Source organism: Engystomops pustulosus, chromosome 11 (assembly GCF_040894005.1).
Source record: "Engystomops pustulosus chromosome 11, aEngPut4.maternal, whole genome shotgun sequence".
In the NCBI taxonomy this organism is placed as follows: Eukaryota; Metazoa; Chordata; class Amphibia; order Anura; family Leptodactylidae; genus Engystomops; species Engystomops pustulosus.
Window position 1 is genome coordinate 34,556,904 of NC_092421.1, and position 18,901 is coordinate 34,575,804.

The following is an 18,901-nucleotide window of genomic DNA, read 5'->3' on the forward strand; positions in this document are numbered from 1 at the left end:
TCACACCTAGCACCTGTGTATTTTGGAATGAGAAATAACATAACATATACATCTAAATTAAATAACACAACATCCCCATCCACATCATAAACCAACAATTGAAAACAAATCACACCCAAATTAGCATAACATTAACATAAAGGAACATAAACACACCCACCACCCTCTAATTAAAAACTCCAGATCAGTTTCCAATATCAGTTCAAAAATCCTACCACCATCACCCCCCTCCCAACCTAACACTATATCCCAAACCACACTATATACAATATATACAGCATTTGCATCATGATGAAAACATGTCCTATCTTTTCCTGTATTACAGCGCCGTGCGCCATACATCCCTATGGAGAGGGGCGAGGGTGCACGCTGCTGTTGGCCGCTGTGCTACGGTACGGCAGGCAATGGCAGTGTGAATGCAGCCTAAGGGACACTAAAGGAGAACCCCCTCCAAAGGAGAGAGGCCCTCCCCGTGCCCAGTCTCCCATACTCCAGAGAGCGCTCCTTCGCCAGGTCACCCAGAATGTTCCTAACCACCTCATCCACCGGGAGGATACTAAGCACTGTGTGTTTCACGTGTAGTACCTAACCACTAGACTAACTAGAAATAAAGTGCAAAGGTCCCGGCCACCCACGCCTCTAAATGCTCCATAGGCCCACTCTGCATAGGAGTGACCAGCCAACCAGGGCCAACTGATGGAAGCGCCCACCGGGTGTACACCTCTGTGTTAAATGGCACTGAAGCAGGAAGTGGTCCATGCTCTCCAGCAGGCCACCACACTCCTCCCAGGGACAACTCAGAACTCCTTCACCTCAGGTTGTCCCTCACACACAGCTTTCCATGGAAGCAGCCCCAAGTCTTATCCCAGAACTTCAAAGGGATCCTGATCGAATTCAAAAGACTTAAACCTACCCCCAGATCCCAACTTGGGCAATCCCTGAGGGCCAGAGGCTTCTGGAAATAGATCAATAGAACCGTCTTGTCGAGGAGTTTCCACAACATGATCCTGATCTCCCAAATTCCCAGGCCCCACCGGCAAATCACCTTCAGAACCGGGGTAGTATAAGCCGGAAGATGCCCATGCGGTGTGCGGAGATCCTTCACTTGCTCATCTGGCTTCCATTCCTGGAAGAAATGCTGAAACCATCCCCTACAGGAGTATACCCATGTAGGAGCCCTCTCTTTCCAGAGGTTTGCGACATTGATCTTAAGAAAGGTATTCACTAGGAATACCACAGGGTTGACCATACACAACCCTCCTTGTCTCCTCGTGCAGTAAGTAACCTCCCTCTTGATTGGGTCCAGGCTATTCCCCCATAACAGCTGGAAGAACAGACTGTAGACCTGAGTCCAGAGGGGTTCGGGCAAGATGCATACACTGCCCAGTTATATCAGCAGCGGGAGCAGGTAACCCTTCCACTGGTCCACCTTCTGGGCGGTGATCTTAAGCCTGCTGTCTGATGTTCCGTATATACTCTTTGTGTTAATGCAATAGTTGTCAAGTCCATCTTATTTATTCTCCTAATAATGGGTTAAAGACTATATAGAAGAGATCAAATCGGCACACCGGCAAACCCTGGAAGAAGCTGAGAGGGCGAACTTGGGCAGGAGCTGGGTGTGCATTTTTTTTTAACTATGGGCCTTTTTATCATCTTTGTTTGAGAGTAAAATAAAGACATTCGCTATTTACCAATGATATGAAACTCTCCTGCCTGTTATAATTCTTATTCCTTATACGGAGACAACGGCATTTCCCCGAGTGGAGGTAGCACAGCTAAATCATAAGGACAAGTGAAGGTGGAACCTGAGTGGCAGGAGTTGGTCAGAGTACCGGGAGAGGACACCACAAGCCGTTCAGGGGTTGTTTGTTCTAAAGGAATGAGCCTTGGGGTACTGTTTAAATTGAGTTATCTTATTTTTATGATCAGAAAAGCGTAGAAGCAGTGGAACAAAAAAATGTGGGGATTCAGGACGTTTTAGAGTAGTTTTGGAGTCTCTCACTTAGTTTCACTAGCTCCGTTGCTCTGTTTTATTCCGTTTTGGAGTTGAAGTTTTTGTATCCATTTTAAATCTCATAATATTGTACAGAGTTTAGCTTCCAGTAAAACTATTCGGAAACATCACAACTATAATACCCTTTTACGTATCCGAAAATTCTACCGTAATTAGAAAAGGGTTAATTAAGGTATCATATTAAGTTATTTCTGCTAATAAAGCATAAAAACCTATAGTAACCCTGTTGTTGCACAATAGATCCATAGCTCTAGTTCTAGGAACAGATACTGATTCATCCGAAATAGGGATGTTCTCCTATATTCACACTATTTTTTAAAATTATTGCCTAATATGTGAAAACTGCTGTCTGGGACTTTTTAGCCGTTGCATTTTATGTTGTTTTTAGGTTTATCCAGGTTGCACTTGTATATCAACCGCACTTTCTTGTACAGGCACTGAAATAGTCATATGGGCAATATGGACATAATATTTAGCCCAAAAATCCCCAATGCCCTCAAATGAATCTTTCACGGAATCTATTCCAAAGGCAAAATGCCGCCTTTACTTATTAATACATCTGCAATGTTAAACTTTAATTCCTGACGCCCAAGTTTCCCTTGAGGTCACCAGAAGACTAGGTCATCCTTCTGCTGTGGCAGCAGTTCTAGTTAGCGATCTCTATGTTCCGTACTTATCTAAACTGTTTTCGAATCGTTTTAATGCTGCCAGAGTGTCTGCTACATCTCACCGCAGCCTATTTCACAATCCAATTACCTTCTGTCTAAAGTAATACTTTATCTGACCCAACCAAGCTGAAGAGAACTTGCTACTCTTCAACACACATTCCAGCAATGAGCAGTGAAATTAAATTCTGGGGTCCAGCGTTTTGATGCATCTGCTGCTCACCTTGGTCCTAATACAAAAAAAATAAAAGTCTTGCTCTGTGTGATGTGTTTTAGGGACATTGGAATTCTGGAGCGGACCTAAGTCTTGTCAACCGATCTATAGAAACCGGAAAGTATTTTCACAGCATTCACATTGTGGAGCGGAAGATCAGATACAACTTTTATTGCAGAATGTAATAACATTGGACCATAACCACACCAAAATAATACTATTTACACTCTAGATATTCAGATAGTTTTGTAAACTTATTAACTGTGCGGTACAGATAGAGTCATGTCCTATCAGTCATGTATATAGTGTTCCGGCAGGAAAGCGGTGAGTAAGGGCCACACCGAACTGAACTTATGTATTACAACAAAAACATATACAATTAAAAATTATGTAAAAAAACGAGAATTGCCAATGATTTAAAAATTGCACAATTGTTATTTAACAACAGAAGTGGTATAAACATAATACAATAGGGAATACCTAGAAAAAAATTAGTGGTCGGTGGTCTGCAGGAAATAGAGGGAATATGTTGCGTCACATTTCCTGGGCAGCTTAGAATATGAAAGCAGAAGGTTCCTCTTATATAAGGAAGTTTTTTGGGCTCTGATCACGTCCTGTGATATATTCCACAGCCTTTGTTATATGTATATTGGTGGCACACTGAAAGTAAAGGTATCTGTATTATACGTCTCGCATATGATGGTCGCCATGATACACTAATAGCATCTGAATTCTCATCACACAGCACTATTAGTGTAGCACAGCAAAAAATACCTAAAGTTACCTCCGACAAACTCCAATATAAACCACAATAAAGCAATGCAATGGCTTATGCCTGCCACTCGGGTAAGGAAGGCACAGTGTTTGGGAAAAGAAAGGGGCACTGGATACATTATGCACAAGTGCCAGGAGCTTTCCTGGTAAACATGCCAAACATGAACAAAAATGAATAAAAGACTTCATTTATCATCAAAATCCATTAGGATAAACCACTTTCTCAGATCCAGGCACTGTGACTGTGGGGATCTTCTTATATGTGTTATCCATGGCCTCCTGCCTTCTAAAATCAACTTTTAAAATTATACTAATGAGTCAAAAGGGCTCTAGAGGGTGTGATCATAGCCCCCTACCGTAGCCTCACAGGCTCTACAACTCCCCCCTTACTACCGTAGTCTCACAGGCTGTTACACCCCCTTCCCTACTGTAGCCTCACAGGCTGTTACACCTTCGTCTCCCCCCTGCTCCTTATGTACTTCACCCCTCACTCTGCCTCATGTAATCTCATACAGTGGGAGGAGGGAAGTGCTGCGGAAGTCTGTGAAGTTGCAGTAAAAGGGCTTTGGTAACAACTCCCAGAGCCCTTCTGGCTCATTAGCAAATTTAAAAAAAAAATCTGATTTAGAAGGAAGGAGGCCATTTATAACAAACATAAGAAGTTCACTACAGTCACAGTACCTGAATCTATAAGTAAGTGTCCCTGACTTATTTTTATGGTAGATTTCCTTTAATATTTTACCTTTTCAAGTCTAGGTTTTTCAAACCATCAGAGATTGGCTAATACTGTTTTAGAAGTCATCCCCGGCCAATACTTCTCAATAATTGTACGGAAATGTAGCATCATGGGATGGGAAATCTACTAGATGGCCAACCAAGTAAAGCATGGACAGATTGGTTTACCAACAAAAAGCTTCACCATCCTGGATCATAGTGGGGAATTGAATCTGGCTGTGAGTCTATGAGTCTATTTGGGTACCATTAAAGATTCTACGTTGTGCGGTTTCTCTGGAAATGTATAAATAAAATTGTCAACTTCCATGGTCATTGGTGAGTGTCCATCGCAGAAATACAATTGGAACAGTAACTTCTAATTACTAATTTATTTATATATTTCCAGGAGGAAGAGCAGAGAAACAGCACAACACAAAAGCATAAAAAAGATGTCACCAAATGAATTACAGATGACGGGTGATATTTACCTATTCATCAAAAGGTTCCTGCGGTCTTGAAAGTTAAAATATCAACAGATATAAAATGCAGAATATACATAAATTTCACCTTATTGAGCTATTAGTAACATCTTCACAGGGAGCACAAAGTTGAAAAAAGATTTGGGAAATAACACCTGCAATTTAAAGAAGATATAAGTGGATAAAATCAGCAGAATATACACAGTAAATAAGTCACTGAAGCTCTGAGATCTGTGTCCAGCAGACCCAGTGCAGTGACTATATAACATCCAAAGAGGAGGACAGACAGACTGGCCATAGTAGTATCTGCACTAAGGGTGTGCGTTGTTATAGGTAGGTTCCGGTCCAGCGGGACTGAAGCCAAAGAGAATTGGATATGGTTTTTTTTTTTTAATTTTCTTTCCTATCCGCAGCAGACTGGCCATTACTTATAAAAACCTTTACAATCCCAACATGAAATCAGCCGCATGAAATGCTATTCAAATGTAAATATATATCTGTATCTGCCCCAGAAAACATGGGATGGATTTATTTCATGATGTTTGATTCATCGCCACTGGCGCTTCTTAAATTAACCATAATGGGGTCTGTTGGAATTTCATCATTTAATCAAATAAAATATTTTTTTATTAAATCCTCTAGTGGTCCCTGCCAATGAAATGCAGTATATATTATAACCACTACCAAGCCCAATAATTGGTGGCAGTGGTCAATGAATGTTCTTATTTTATAATATGTAAAGCAGCTCAGACAACCCCTTTATATCAGAGAAGGAATAACTATTTTTGGACAGTAAGATCAATACAATGGAAAAAAGTCTTGTACTTGGTGGAGTTGTACTATACACCAGCTACTAGTTACTCTAGTTTATGACTGTATTTTTAGCTAGGTGATGAGGTCACACCCTATTTTTGGACAAGTTGGAAAACTGACCAAAAATGTCTAAAACCCTCAATCATTTAGGTGCTAATTACTCCAGAATTCTGGAATAGACAAACTAATCAATATCCCCCAATATCATTGCAGGTCCTACCTTAACAGCGGACACTGTCTGCAATCATTCCAAAAAGTACCTCCCAAAAATAGGGGCTTTCAAAAAAATAATAATCAGTCCACTATACTCCATGTAGTGACTTCCCCCCCAGCCCCACTACAATACGTGGGAGGGGAGTCGTACACTAATAAATACATCAAACTAGGTCTGCTTCATAGCAACTAACAGCTAAAGGCACCACGTATAGCAATTTGGCAAATATGAGAGTAGACCTGTCTGACTGGGTAGAGGGAATGGAGGACCTCCCAACTAAAAAAGTTTCAGGTTGATAGATTTCAATACACCCAGTCATCGGGGGAGATTTATCAGAAGCCCCCCCCCCCCCCCCCCCGGGACCAAAACTGTTCTAGTTGTCCATGGCAGCCCATCATATCCATAGCAACCGATCAGCTTTAATTTTCCCACGGCTGTTTATAAAATGAAAGCAGGTAGGGCATGTAATGTCCTTTCTACAATTCCCTCTTTTATGTGAAATCTCACACGTTTACCATTAAAAATAATGTCCCTTAAACTCAGGAAAGTATGACTCTTCTTATATGACAGTGGTGGTGAACCTATGGCACGGGTGCCAGAGGCAGCACTCCGAGCTCTTTCTGTGGGCACCCGGGCCAATACCCAGCACACCAGACAGGACTCAAAGAATTTTCCTGCAGTTCCAAGCAACTTAAGTGATATCACTTTCAGTGATATTTTAAATTGACTTACTTGGCTACTTGGGACTGTAGGAAGAGGGAGAGATGAATAGACAGGGTGAAATTATCTCTGAAGAACTTCCTGATGGCCCCATGATTCTTTGTGTACAGAGGGACACTGGAAGGAAGCTACAATGATGCAAATTTTCCCTCCTTTCTACTGTTGGTGTCCTCAGGGGGCCAATAAGATTGAATGTAGTTGAAGAACAGAGAGCAATAAGTTACTGCTCTAATTTTAGTTGGCACCTTGCGATAAATGAAGGGGATTTGGGTTTGCAGTTTGGGCACTCGGTCGCTAAAAGGTTCACCAACACTGTTATATTAGATGAGTCAAATCTAGTGGTTGCAGTGGAAAGGTCAGTTCAGAAGCCCCTATCTATACCATAGCACCTATAAAAAAAATTGTGTGTGTCAAGGTAATAATCTCAACTTTTTCACATCAGACTGGTTCTGTGAGCCATACAGATAGTTAAATACTTAGTTGGAAATGTAAGCTTTAGATCTAGTTCCCGCCTGTTTATTAACTGCCTGTATCTCTGATTCTGTAGCTCACATGGGAAAATCTGAAAGATGAGATTCTTATCTGTAATAAAACACAATCAGAATGTATCTAGGTACTACAGAACAGAAGATAGGGGCTTCTGAAATGTCCCGCCTGCAACCATTTAACTTGACTCATCTCATGTGAAAATGGGATCAGAAGAGTCATATTTGCCTGACTTAAGGGGAGAGTCATTATAGATAAACTGGTGAGATGTCACATAAAAGAGGGAATTCTAGAAAGGACATTTAATACCCCACCTGAGGGAGGTAGAACTTTAGCAGAGTCCAACCTGCTGACAGGTTCTGTTCAAGCTTTCTCTTTTAGGCACACAAAGATCAAACTATTTGATACTGAAAGGGGTCTGGGAAAGGGAGTAACTTTGTGGGCTTTAGCAGGTGGTCCCGCTGGCCTTGCAATGACTCACCGGCACTGCAACCTATGACGGACCGCAGCAGTCACAAACCATTCTTGTGGCTTTGTACACGGAGTAGCGGAGGAGCAGTAGTGTAGGAAAGAAGGGGAGATAAAAGGTGAAGATCTGTTCTTTTTTATTTTACAATGCCCCCTGCAGCTGGCCACAAATCTGCCCGCCATGCGCATCACATTGAGTAAAACGAACAACATAAAAACCCATGTTAAAATTCATTAAAAAAAACTAAGTTTTTTTGCGAAGTAGATTTCACTAGTTCAGGTTCAAGTCTCTGGATAAAACTGTAGCAAATATTCTGGTCTAATGTAGTTTATACATTAAATTAAATGGACGAGTGAGGAGAAAGAAGATCCTATTGCTAAGCCCAATCCTAGGAAGAAAGACATCACTATAGCAGTACCTTCACTCAACTCCTTGGGGACCACCTTGGGACCATACACCATAGAAAGTGTACTTAAGTAACCATTGCTCAGTCCAAGCAGGGCAGTAAATATGACTGGGTAAATGTCACTCTGGAAGAAGACTTGGAATATATGTTTCCTGGGCTGATAATTACAGAACATAAATAGGGGGATAAATAAAGTTCGGAGGAAAACCAGTGTTGGCAGGATCTTGCTGTCGGGGCCCGGGCTCTGTATCCACGTTGTGATCTGCCGTCCGCTCCAGTCAGCAAAGTTATATACCAGGAAGCAGGTCATGGGAGTGAAGTACTTGTTGGTCCATACACTACCTGTATATTTGTCTACAGACTCTATACCGGCTGAAATGGTCGGGAAAATGATGATACTAATAAAAAACGTGTAAAACAAGCAGGCAGCCAGCACTTTGACCTTCTTCAGGATTGGAAGAATCGGCGGAGAGTTTGTCTTTGATGTGTTGGCCGTCTCCTCCGAGCTTTCATCGTCAGAAATGTTTGGTCTCTCTTCATTTACATTCAAGTAGTAGCTTAAAAGAAGAATAAAAGTTATTCATATACCGTATGTATAAAACACATTAGAAACGTGAATACACAGTAGACCTACCTGTGACCACAAAATAACAAATATTCATCAGCTCTGTGGTCCAGTCATATTTTTGAGAATAGTTATGAGAATTTTATCAATAGTGTGAAAAATGTAACTGAGGAAGCTAAAAAACAGAGAGCAGTATGGGTAGGCAGAGACACACAGTAGCGGTCCATCTGTGAATCAGGCCGTTCTCTGACCAGGGCTTATTCACTCGGGTTGTGCCCACTAAGGTCTATGGCTACCGGTCACGGCACAGGGAGCATACAGTGTATCACCGCATAGTGACTGAGCCAGGTGGATGCTCGTCTTGTTATGCAAAGGGGAGGGGTGAGGAGGGTCCCCCTCCCCCGCTGTGTGCTACAGCCAGGGAACCCACGACCGTCTGAATGTAGCCCGAGACTGACTCCCAAACATCATAGCCTCATACTTATCGACGCGCACAGTCGTGTAGCTGGCCTAAGGGTAAGTGTACAACATGAAATGCTCCCCCCAGTACCAAGAATTATAAACTAAGCTCTGAATATACGAATATATTCTATATAAAACAGTCTTGTTATTATGTGGTAACATACTAGCAGGCGCATGACCTGAAGCTCTTTGCATGAGGTACAGGCATCTTACGGGCTCTTACAGGCTCCAGTGCATTCTGCAGAGAGATAGCAATTGAAAACTGCAAAAAGTAACACTGAGCTTCAAATCTTCTCTTCACATGTCCAGAAGAGAAGAGGTGCAACGCCACCTGCTGTCACACAACCAAACTGCAGCACGTCTATTTCCGTCCTCAACAATAAAGCTACAGGAAAAACTAACTCAACCCCTTAACACTGAAGCCCTTTTTAGTTTTTGCAGTTTTACATTTTTTTACTCCCCACCTTCAAAAATCTAGAACTTTTTAAATTATTCTATATAGAGAGATGTGTGATGGCTGGTTTTCTGCTTAACACATTGCACTTCATAGTGAGGGTATTTAATATTCTATGCCGTGTACTGGGCAGCCAGAAAAAAGCCAAATGCAGTGAAATGGGTAAAAAAAAAATACATTTGCGCTATTCTCTTTACTGTGCGCCCCAAGTCTCCTTTATTCTTTGAGTTAGTGTGATCACAGAGATACCAAATTTATATAGGTTTTATAATGTTTTCATACATTTACAAAAATTAAAACCTCCTGAAAAACTTTTGGTGCTGATAACTTTTCCATACTTCAGGGTCATTTTTTGCCAGATGAGATGACATTTTTCAATGCTACCATATTGAGGATTGTACTGCCTTTTGATCAGTTTTTATTACATTTTTTACATGTAACAAAATGGCAAAAACGTGGTATTTTCAACTTGTGTGCTATTTTCCGTTAAGGGGTTAAATGCCTGGAATAACCATTATTATATAATGATAGATCGGACATTTTTGGACACGGCGATACCTAACATGTTTTTGATTCTTACTGTTAACTTAAATCAGTTCTAGGGTAAGGGGGGTGATTTTTAGAGTTTTTTTAAAATGTATTTATTTTTACTGTTTAAATTTTTTTTTTTTTTTACTATTTGGCCCAGATGCTGGGAACGCTGGCCCAGACGCTGGGAACGCCGGCCCAGATGCCGGGAACGCCGGCCCAGATGCCAGGAACGCCGGCCCAGATGCTACGCCTAGAGAAACACTCCATACCGTACCATAGCGGGCAATGGCATTGCACGGGGAGAGGAGGCGAGTGCAGCTCACCCCCGCCCCTCTCCATAGGAAGTTATGGCGCACGGCGCCGTACTACGGGTAAAGATAGGACAGGTCCTATCTTTTTCCCGGGTACGGAGCGGTACGGTGCCGCACGTGTGCTGCACCGTACCGCTCCCGTAGGGCGCTGTGCGCCCATTGCCGTCTATGGAGGACGTATATCGACCGTATATACGTCGGCCTTATATACGTCCTCCATACGGTAGTGTGAATGTAGCCTTAGTCTGTAAGGAAACAAATCGTCTGATACTTCTCTTTCCTGAGGGAACAGGCACAAGTGATCTGAGGTCAAAACTCTCAAGTTTCACCCTGTGGTTTTCTATTTATTTTAATCATTCCAAATGAAGAAATCATCAAGTCTCACAAGGAACTATGCAATCCTCTTATATATGGTAAATTAGTATCAAATATCCTCATTAAAGGAAATCTACAATAAAAGTCAACCATGATAAACCAGGGACAGTTACTCATAGATCCAGGCACCGCGACTGTGATAATCTTCGTATATTTGTTATCGTTGGTCTCCTTCCTTCTAAAATAAACTTTTAAAAAGTCTGCTAATGAGCCTGCAGGGCTCTATTAAGTGTTACCAGAGCTCTTCTGTGCTGAAGCTTCACAGGCTGTTATACTGTGCAGGAGCACTTTCCCCCCTCCCACTGTGAGCTGTAACCATGCTGCCATGAGATTATATCAGGCAGAGGGAGGGGGGGGGGATGCCAGGGTGTTGAGGGGAGAAAGCGTAACCGCCCGTGAAGTTACAGCACAGAGGGGATCTGGTAATGCCCCCCAGAGCCTTTCCAGCCTATTAGCATAATTGTAATTTTGATTTTGCAGATTTCCTTTAACAATCCATTCACAATTAAAGTTGAACTTTCTTTCTCAATATATGCTACAAGGATGGACCTGTGCAGTCCATAGCAACAGTAATTAAAAAAAAATTATATATGGTTGGGTTTTATTATTTTTACAGTGTTCCCCCCTCCCCAGGCATATATAAACAAACAACCCCTTTTGCAACTCTTTTTCCCCCGAAAGTTCGCCATTGTCTAGTTTTCTGCAGTGTTCCCTGAGTTATCACCTGAATCCAGATGAGAAAGTTACGACTTTTTCAAAAATGTTGGCACAAATCTAGGGCTTCTCCTGACCAGGCGTACAAATTAGTTAAGAATTGTTTGCGACTTTTGGAGACTTTTTTCAAATTTTGTTTTAAAAAGTTGATAAGTCACTAGTGACGAAATGTCACACGCCAAATCCAAGAAAAGTCCCAAAAAGCAGAAGGACAAAGCTGGACTTATGATACCTGTGCCCCAGTGTGTCTAGGAGGCTGAAGATACTGGGGCTCATTTACTTAGGGTCCGCAGATCGCATTTCCATCGGACTGTTCATGGTTTTCGGGATTTGCGCCACTGGGACATGATTTATGAAGGGATTGTGCAGCACGCGATCGGATTTTGGCGCAGCGACACCGGCTTTCATGCGACAGAAATGGGGGGCCCCGTCGGACGATCCGACGGATTCGGACTGAGCGCGGGATTTAAGATTAAAATTGTGTCGCAACCAATGCACTTACATGCACCGGGCAGAAGATGGTGAACTCTGTCGGACCTGAGTGGGGAAGTGACACATGCAGGATATCGGGCGCACAATCTTAGTGAATCGCGGCACAGTGCATTGTTGTCAAATAATGCACTTCTGGGAACTCCGAGGGACCGGGTAAGTAAATGTGCCCCAATCAATCGTGTTTCAAACAGCAACACAAACAACACATGTGAATGCAAGCTCACAATGTTCTCTACATGTGAACAAAGAGTTACCCATTTTAAAGAGGGCCTTTCACCACCTGTGGTGATGAACACAGGGCTCCTACACTGATTCAGTCCCAGTATCTGATCACTGTCAGAGAGCAGGCGCTGGAGCAGAGGAACACAGAGGGGTGTGTATTATGATATTACTTTCAGTGTCTCAGTATAAAAGAAGATTAGAATAACACAGGCCCCCTCCTCCGACCCTGCACCTTCCCTCAGTGAAGAGGATTATAAAGGTCAGATACTGGGACTGTTATCTCAGCATCAGTGGGAGCTAGGAAAAAAAGTCAAAGAGCTTTTGAATCTGTGTAGTGAGGTTCAGTAATCATGTGATCCATTACTTTTTCCACCAAGACTACATTGAGTTAGAGCAGTGAGCTGGAGTCCTATGCATGTACCCAAAAATCCCTGACATAACATGCAGATTTTATATACCGGTATATTATAAAATATATATACACATATAGATTTTTATATATATTAGAAGTATATTTTTTAGTTTTTGTGCAGATTTTCTGCTTTTTGGTTTAATTTCCTTACTATTCCTTTAAATGTGAACTGCACTAAAAATAATCTATGAAGCGATCACTGTATTCAGTGAAGCATTTAATACCAATCTTACCCTAAATTCCAAAGCAGGGACAGTAAAAATCTATAGAAATCTCTATCCACCCCTCGTACACGCTGCTCAGAGTAATTACAGTAAAGGCTTACCTGGAATACTCCATCCTTGGAAAGATCAAATACACAATAATGCATACAAGAAGGAAGACATCAGCGGTAAGGAAATAGGCAAGAGCACTGTCGGTGACATTGGATGCTATAGACAGGTCCAAGATTGCTGCCAAAGCGCTGACTGTGCCTCCCATTGCCTGACCTGAAAATTAAGGATATGAAAAATAAATGTTTTGTATCAACTTTCTATAACAAAGGTGATGGATATAAAACACAATATATCACAGAAGTATAAAAGTAAAATGATTGTACTTATCCAGATCCCCGTTCCCAGCATGTGGCGTCCGCTCCCCGTGGCTGTGCCATAAGTTGATGGCAGTCTTGTGACTGCTGTGGTCAATCAGTGGTTACAGGGTCACAGAAATTTGAACATTGCCGCACATGACCGATTCAGCATCTGTGACTGCTGACACCACACAGTAGCTGCAGCAACCACAAGACCGCTGACACCAACAGCGTGAGCAGCTTTTATTCCTTCCTTCCACCTCAACCTACTTCCAGGTAAGCTGGAAACCCTTAAAATGAACTTAATTTTTAGTTTTCAGCAATTTTCATTTGCAAGACACCAGGAATGGAGGCTGATATTTAAGGAAGACCCCTACCAAACTGTTCCCCCTATGCCCATTTGTAGGTTGCACTATATATAATAGGTGTGAGTCATGGTAGTCAGTTCAGTCCTCTTCTATGTCCTATCAGTGAGAAAAGTTCAATACTAAACTAACTGCTCTCTGACGATAACATACTTGAAATAAATGGATTGTCAGAGTAAATAGAAGAAAGATATATCCTATATACAGGCAGTCCCCGGGTTACGTACAAGATAGCTTCTGTAGGTTTGTTCTTAAGTTAAATTTGTATGTAAGTCGAAACTGCATATTTTATAATTGTAACCCCAACCAAATTTTTTTTAGTCTCTGTGACAATTGGATTATAAAAATGTTGGGTTGTCATAAGGACCAGGATTAACTACAGACCCCTGTGCGAACTGTTATAGCTGTTTATTGTAGCCTAAGGCTAAAGTACAGTAAACTACCAGCATCCAGAGGTCCGTTTGTAACTAGGGGTCATCTGTAAGTTGGGTGTTCTTAAGTAGGGAACCGCCTGGACATATGAGTTCATTCCTCCATCCACAGCCACTTGGCTCCTATCATGATCCCTTCTCCCTTCCGGCTGAATTCTGTCTTGCTAGCAAGAATCACCCGAGGTCACTAAGATGGAGAAGGGGTGGGGGATGAGTGAGCAGGAGTGGAGTCAGTTCCATTACCCACAAACTCAAGAACTGTATGTAACAGAGAAAACGGTTACATAAAATGGTGAATAAAGTCACATAAATGTCAGAAGTAATTCTACTCCTCATTACACATGATATACTATTTATGTGTGCAAAGTTTAGTAAAAATAAATAGGTATGATGTAAATAAACATTGGGGGCGATTCATTATGGCTTATCCGCGGTTTTCTCTCTCCCCTCGCCAGCTTTGGCTTTCTCCGACCAGCACGGCGCTATGGACACGTTGTGGAGGAATTGTGTGCGGGGAGCGGCGCCCGCCCCGCCCCATTTACTATAGTCTGTGCCGGAAAAACTGCGGAGACTATAGCAAAGAAACTATGCTAGATCCAATCTGGTCAACAGTGGGGCCTTAATGTATTCCCCTAAACTCATTTTAAAAATTGTATCCTTTATCACAATGTAAGTGACCTCCAGAGATCATGATAAAGAAAGTCCTTGAGTTTCATAAGTTGCATAATGCTCCTTTCCCTTGATTGATATGGATTACCACCCCAGTATACAGGGGACTCTAGGACCCCTGTCACATGGTCACCACCAGTCCCCACCATAGCACTCCCAGTGATTGTACATGTGTGGTGTCTATTCTGTGAGCAGCTTGCACTAGAAATGTTCTACCCTGTAGAGGGCAGATGTTTACCACTGTCCAATAAATGATAGTGACTGGCGTCGTCTCAGCTGTGATACTGCCTGTATCCCACATTTACAGTCATGTATCCCACTGCCCTAGTCTGGGGTAAGGCTTAGGCAAAATTCACTCCAACGTATGCCCGCTGGCCTAGGGTTGTGTGAATATAGGCTTTCGTGTAGACTGTGATACAGAATCACTTAGTGACAGACTCGTGGCCACAATATGAAATCTATTTGTGCATTACAGGCAGTCCCCGGGTTACATACAAGATAGGGTCTGTAGGTTTGTTCTTAAGTTGAATTTGTATGTAAGTCGGAACTGTATATTTTATCATTGTAATCCCAACCAGAACTTTTTTGGTCTCTGTGACAATTGGATTTTAAAAATGTTGGGTTGTCATAAGAACCAGGTTTAACAATAAATCTTCATTACAGACACATTTGATAACTGTAATGGCTAATTATTGTAGCCTAGGACTACAGTACAATAAATTACCAATATCCAGAGGTCCGTTTGTAACTAGGGGTCGTATGCAAGTCGAGTGTTCTTAAGTAGGGGACCGCCTGTATTTATCTCCATATTTTGTGTAAATTGCTTTTGCATTTGCCTGTGCTTTTACTTTTTCACCAAGGTTCATTCTAGGTAATTAAACTAAATTCTAGTGAGCACAATACCGGTTAGTAGAGGTGCCCTGCAGTATTAGGCCATGAGATGAAGCATTGTAGTCACATTAATCTATTAAGCCATTACATGATGAAAGGACAGAGAGCAGTCTTTTCTACAGCTTTTCTAGCACCATAGAAAGAAGACTGGGCACTCACATATAGTTTCATTAATCTGCCATATGTAAACATTTCTTCAATTGGATGTTATATAAAAAAATGTTCCTGTGTGAAGATAATTTCCCATAAATGTAGTCATGTTGTCCCTTAGAAACAAGACTGTGTCCTTGGATACGGCCACCTCTACTGGAAACAAAAAGTTTTTGTATATGAAACGTCCGGGAGTTACTACATGTCACACAGCCATTCTGTGGTAATGATCGCCGAATCATGCGGGTCAGGCAGGACTCTATAGCACAAGTCTGGCCACCGCTACCAGCGTGTGTGGTGGTCGTAACCGAGGAAGCTATCTTGTTTCTAAGGGACAACATGGCTACATTTATGAGAAATTATCTTCACACAGGAACATTTTTTTTAATAACATCCAATTGAAAAAATGTTTATCTATGGCAGATTAATGAAACTGAATGTGACTGCCCAGAAGAGAATACCACTTTAATATTCACCAATTTGCTTAATTAGTTATTGAAAGGGTTTTCTGATATTTCAAATCATATAATATAATACAAAATAAATGGAAATCTTATCCTTCTGACAGGTTTACTCTGTGTAGATCACTAACACTGTCCATGCGAGCCCCAGCAGGCACAGACTCGCCCCCGAAGCAGAAGTAGAAGTTTCTCTAACGTGGTTTGCAAAGAAGCAAGAAAAACCTGACAGGAAAGCTTACAAGGCGTCCTACACAATGCGGTGTTTTCATGTGGGGGTTTCCATTTTGAAGTAAAAAAAAAGTTATTTCCTTGTGTATTAAAACATGCTAAAACTTTTCTGGATACTGAGACTTAAGGTAATCTGTGACAACTTTATTGACTTATGTTGTTACTCCTTTATGACAAGTTCCCTATTTTGTTTAATCTTTCATATTACACATCTCTAAAAGTGTTTTCCCAGTAAAGACATTAATAACCTATCCACCTAAAGATTGGAAACCCCCATTAAACTGGTGTGCCTACTCTTTGCCTATAAATGTTAAAAGAAATCTACTATTCAAATGTACCATGATAAACCAGTGACACTTACTCATACGTGACTGTGATAATCTTCTTATATTTGTTCTCCGTGGCCTCATTCCTTCTAAAATCTACTTTTAGAATTATGCTAATGATCCTGAAAGCTGCCTGTGGGTGATACCAGAGCCCCTCCGTGCTGTAGCTTCACATGTTGTTACACTGTGCAGGAGCAGTTCCCCTCTCCCACTTTAAAAAAGCTAAAAGATTCTTTTTAAAAGCTATCAACAACTGAAGCTACAGCACTAAGGGGCTCTGGTAAAACCTCCCATAGCCCTTCTGGCTCATTAGCATAATTTTAAATGTTGATTTTAGAAGGAAGGAGACCATGGATAACAGATATAAGAAGATTACTACAGTCATGATGCCTGGATCTATGAGCAAGTGTCTCTAGTTTACCATGATGGATTTTCATGGTAGATTTCCTTTGAAGACCACACTAGAATATGTAAAATCTAGAAGAGTAAAAACCTGCATATAAAAATCAAATGCAGGCACACATCTGTGCTGGGGAGAGGAGGAGGGGGAAGCGCTGCTCGCCCCCTTCCCTCTCCATATTAATATATGGCACATGGTGGCGTATTTCGGGAAAAAGATAGGACACGTCCTATCTTCCTCCCGGGTACAGAACGGTGCCGCACATGTGCTGCACCGCTCCCGGACAGTGCCGTGTGCCCATTACGTCCTATGGGGGACGTATATCTGACATATATATACGTTGACCGTATATAAATCCCCCTGCGGCCATCTGAATGCAGCCCCAAAACTTTTCCCAACTCCTTTACAACCACAAAACATATTAGAGGGTTGTATAATTCTCTATTAAACGAGGATTATATTATTTCACATAAAAGCCAGAAAAAAAAACTTTAAAACTTCTCTTGTTAATGGAGTAATGGAGTTAATGTTGTAGGTGAGCACATGAAATCCCTTGTATCCCTGTTCCTGAGGAAGGTATGGAGCACCACTAGACACATGCGGATCATGGATATTTATATGGCTGTCACCATAAAGTGCCTCTTTTTTCCAGGGAATTTCTTTTTGTAGTCATTAAGAAATATATATAAATATGCACAACATGGGGCAAACACGAAGCGTGCCAAAAATCAAAAGCAAATGCATTAAAACGTCCCATTCCTTTCCTGAGGGAGACATCTACAAATAATAAATAACACAAGTGTCTGTTAACTTGACAAATGTGGAGAGGAAAAGGAGGCGCAGAAGAAAACAACGCCATATACAATCCTGCAGGGGACTCATCACTCATAGCAATGTATTACTAACTTATCAAACATGCAAATGAAGCGATCCCAGAAAAGTCTGTGTCATTACAAAAGCACATAGAAGACTGCAAGGACACACATGCACGTGGCTGGTACCTCAGCGCCTCTCCCAAAGGTGTTTCCTTACAACTTCAAGGCTCGTCACATTCACCACTGTCAGGCCTATATGGATGTACAATCAAACCTCTTTGACTACTCAGATTTCTGGTTAACATGTTAACAGTGGACATAACAGTATGTTATCACGGTGCCACCACAGGAAATGTTCTCCCATGAATTATCAGTTCTCCTGCTGCGACCATATCCTTGGCCCTTAGAGGTCAATCCTTGGCCTTCAAACATTGTGGCCAAAGCAGAATCTAAGAGGTTAGACAGGTAATTGTAGGGTGTCAATGAGACTGCTTTCTCACTAAAAGTAGTCTAAACTGATTGCCTGTTAGTGTTATGCTGCATTCATACCACGTTGTAGCTCTCTGTTGTATGGATACGTTGGGAATATTGGGGGCTAGGACATATCCCACTGTATGCTCATACATCATCCTGTTCCACCTTCTCTCTAAAACAGTAATAAAAAGTCAACATCGGCAGCAGCCAGTGATATCCGCCAATGCTCATGGTGTTTCCAGGTGATATACACTCACCGGCCACTTTATTAGGTACACCTGTCCAACTGCTCGTTAACACTTAATTTCTAATCAGCCAATCACATGGCGGCAACTCAGTACATTTAGGCATGTAGACATGGTCAAGACAATCTCCTGCAGCTCAAACCAAGCATCAGTATGGGGAAGAAAGGTGATTTGAGTGCCTTTGAACGTGGCATGGTTGTTGGTGCCAGAAGGGCTGGTCTGAGTATTTCAGAAACTGCTGATCTACTGGGATTTTCACGCACAACCATCTCTAGGGTTTACAGAGAATGGTCCGAAAAAGAAAAGACATCCAGTGAGCGGCAGTTCTGTGGGCGGAAATGCCTTGTTGATGCCAGAGGTCAGAGGAGA

At 41.8% G+C, this 18,901-nt stretch overlaps 1 protein-coding gene across 1 annotated transcript in view; it reads right to left on the bottom strand.

The window, feature by feature from the left end:
- Positions 1 to 7,681: 7,681 nt before the first annotated feature.
- SLC29A3 (solute carrier family 29 member 3) overlaps positions 7,682 to 18,901 on the bottom strand; it is a 36,437-nt gene continuing 25,217 nt past the window's right edge. The window contains exons 5-6 of the mRNA XM_072131368.1: positions 12,832 to 12,994; positions 7,682 to 8,525 (exon numbers count right to left, since the gene is read on the bottom strand). Coding sequence (XP_071987469.1) covers positions 7,898 to 8,525; positions 12,832 to 12,994 — 791 coding nt within the window. The 3' untranslated portion in view covers positions 7,682 to 7,897. The remainder of the gene's footprint in view (positions 8,526 to 12,831; positions 12,995 to 18,901) is intronic.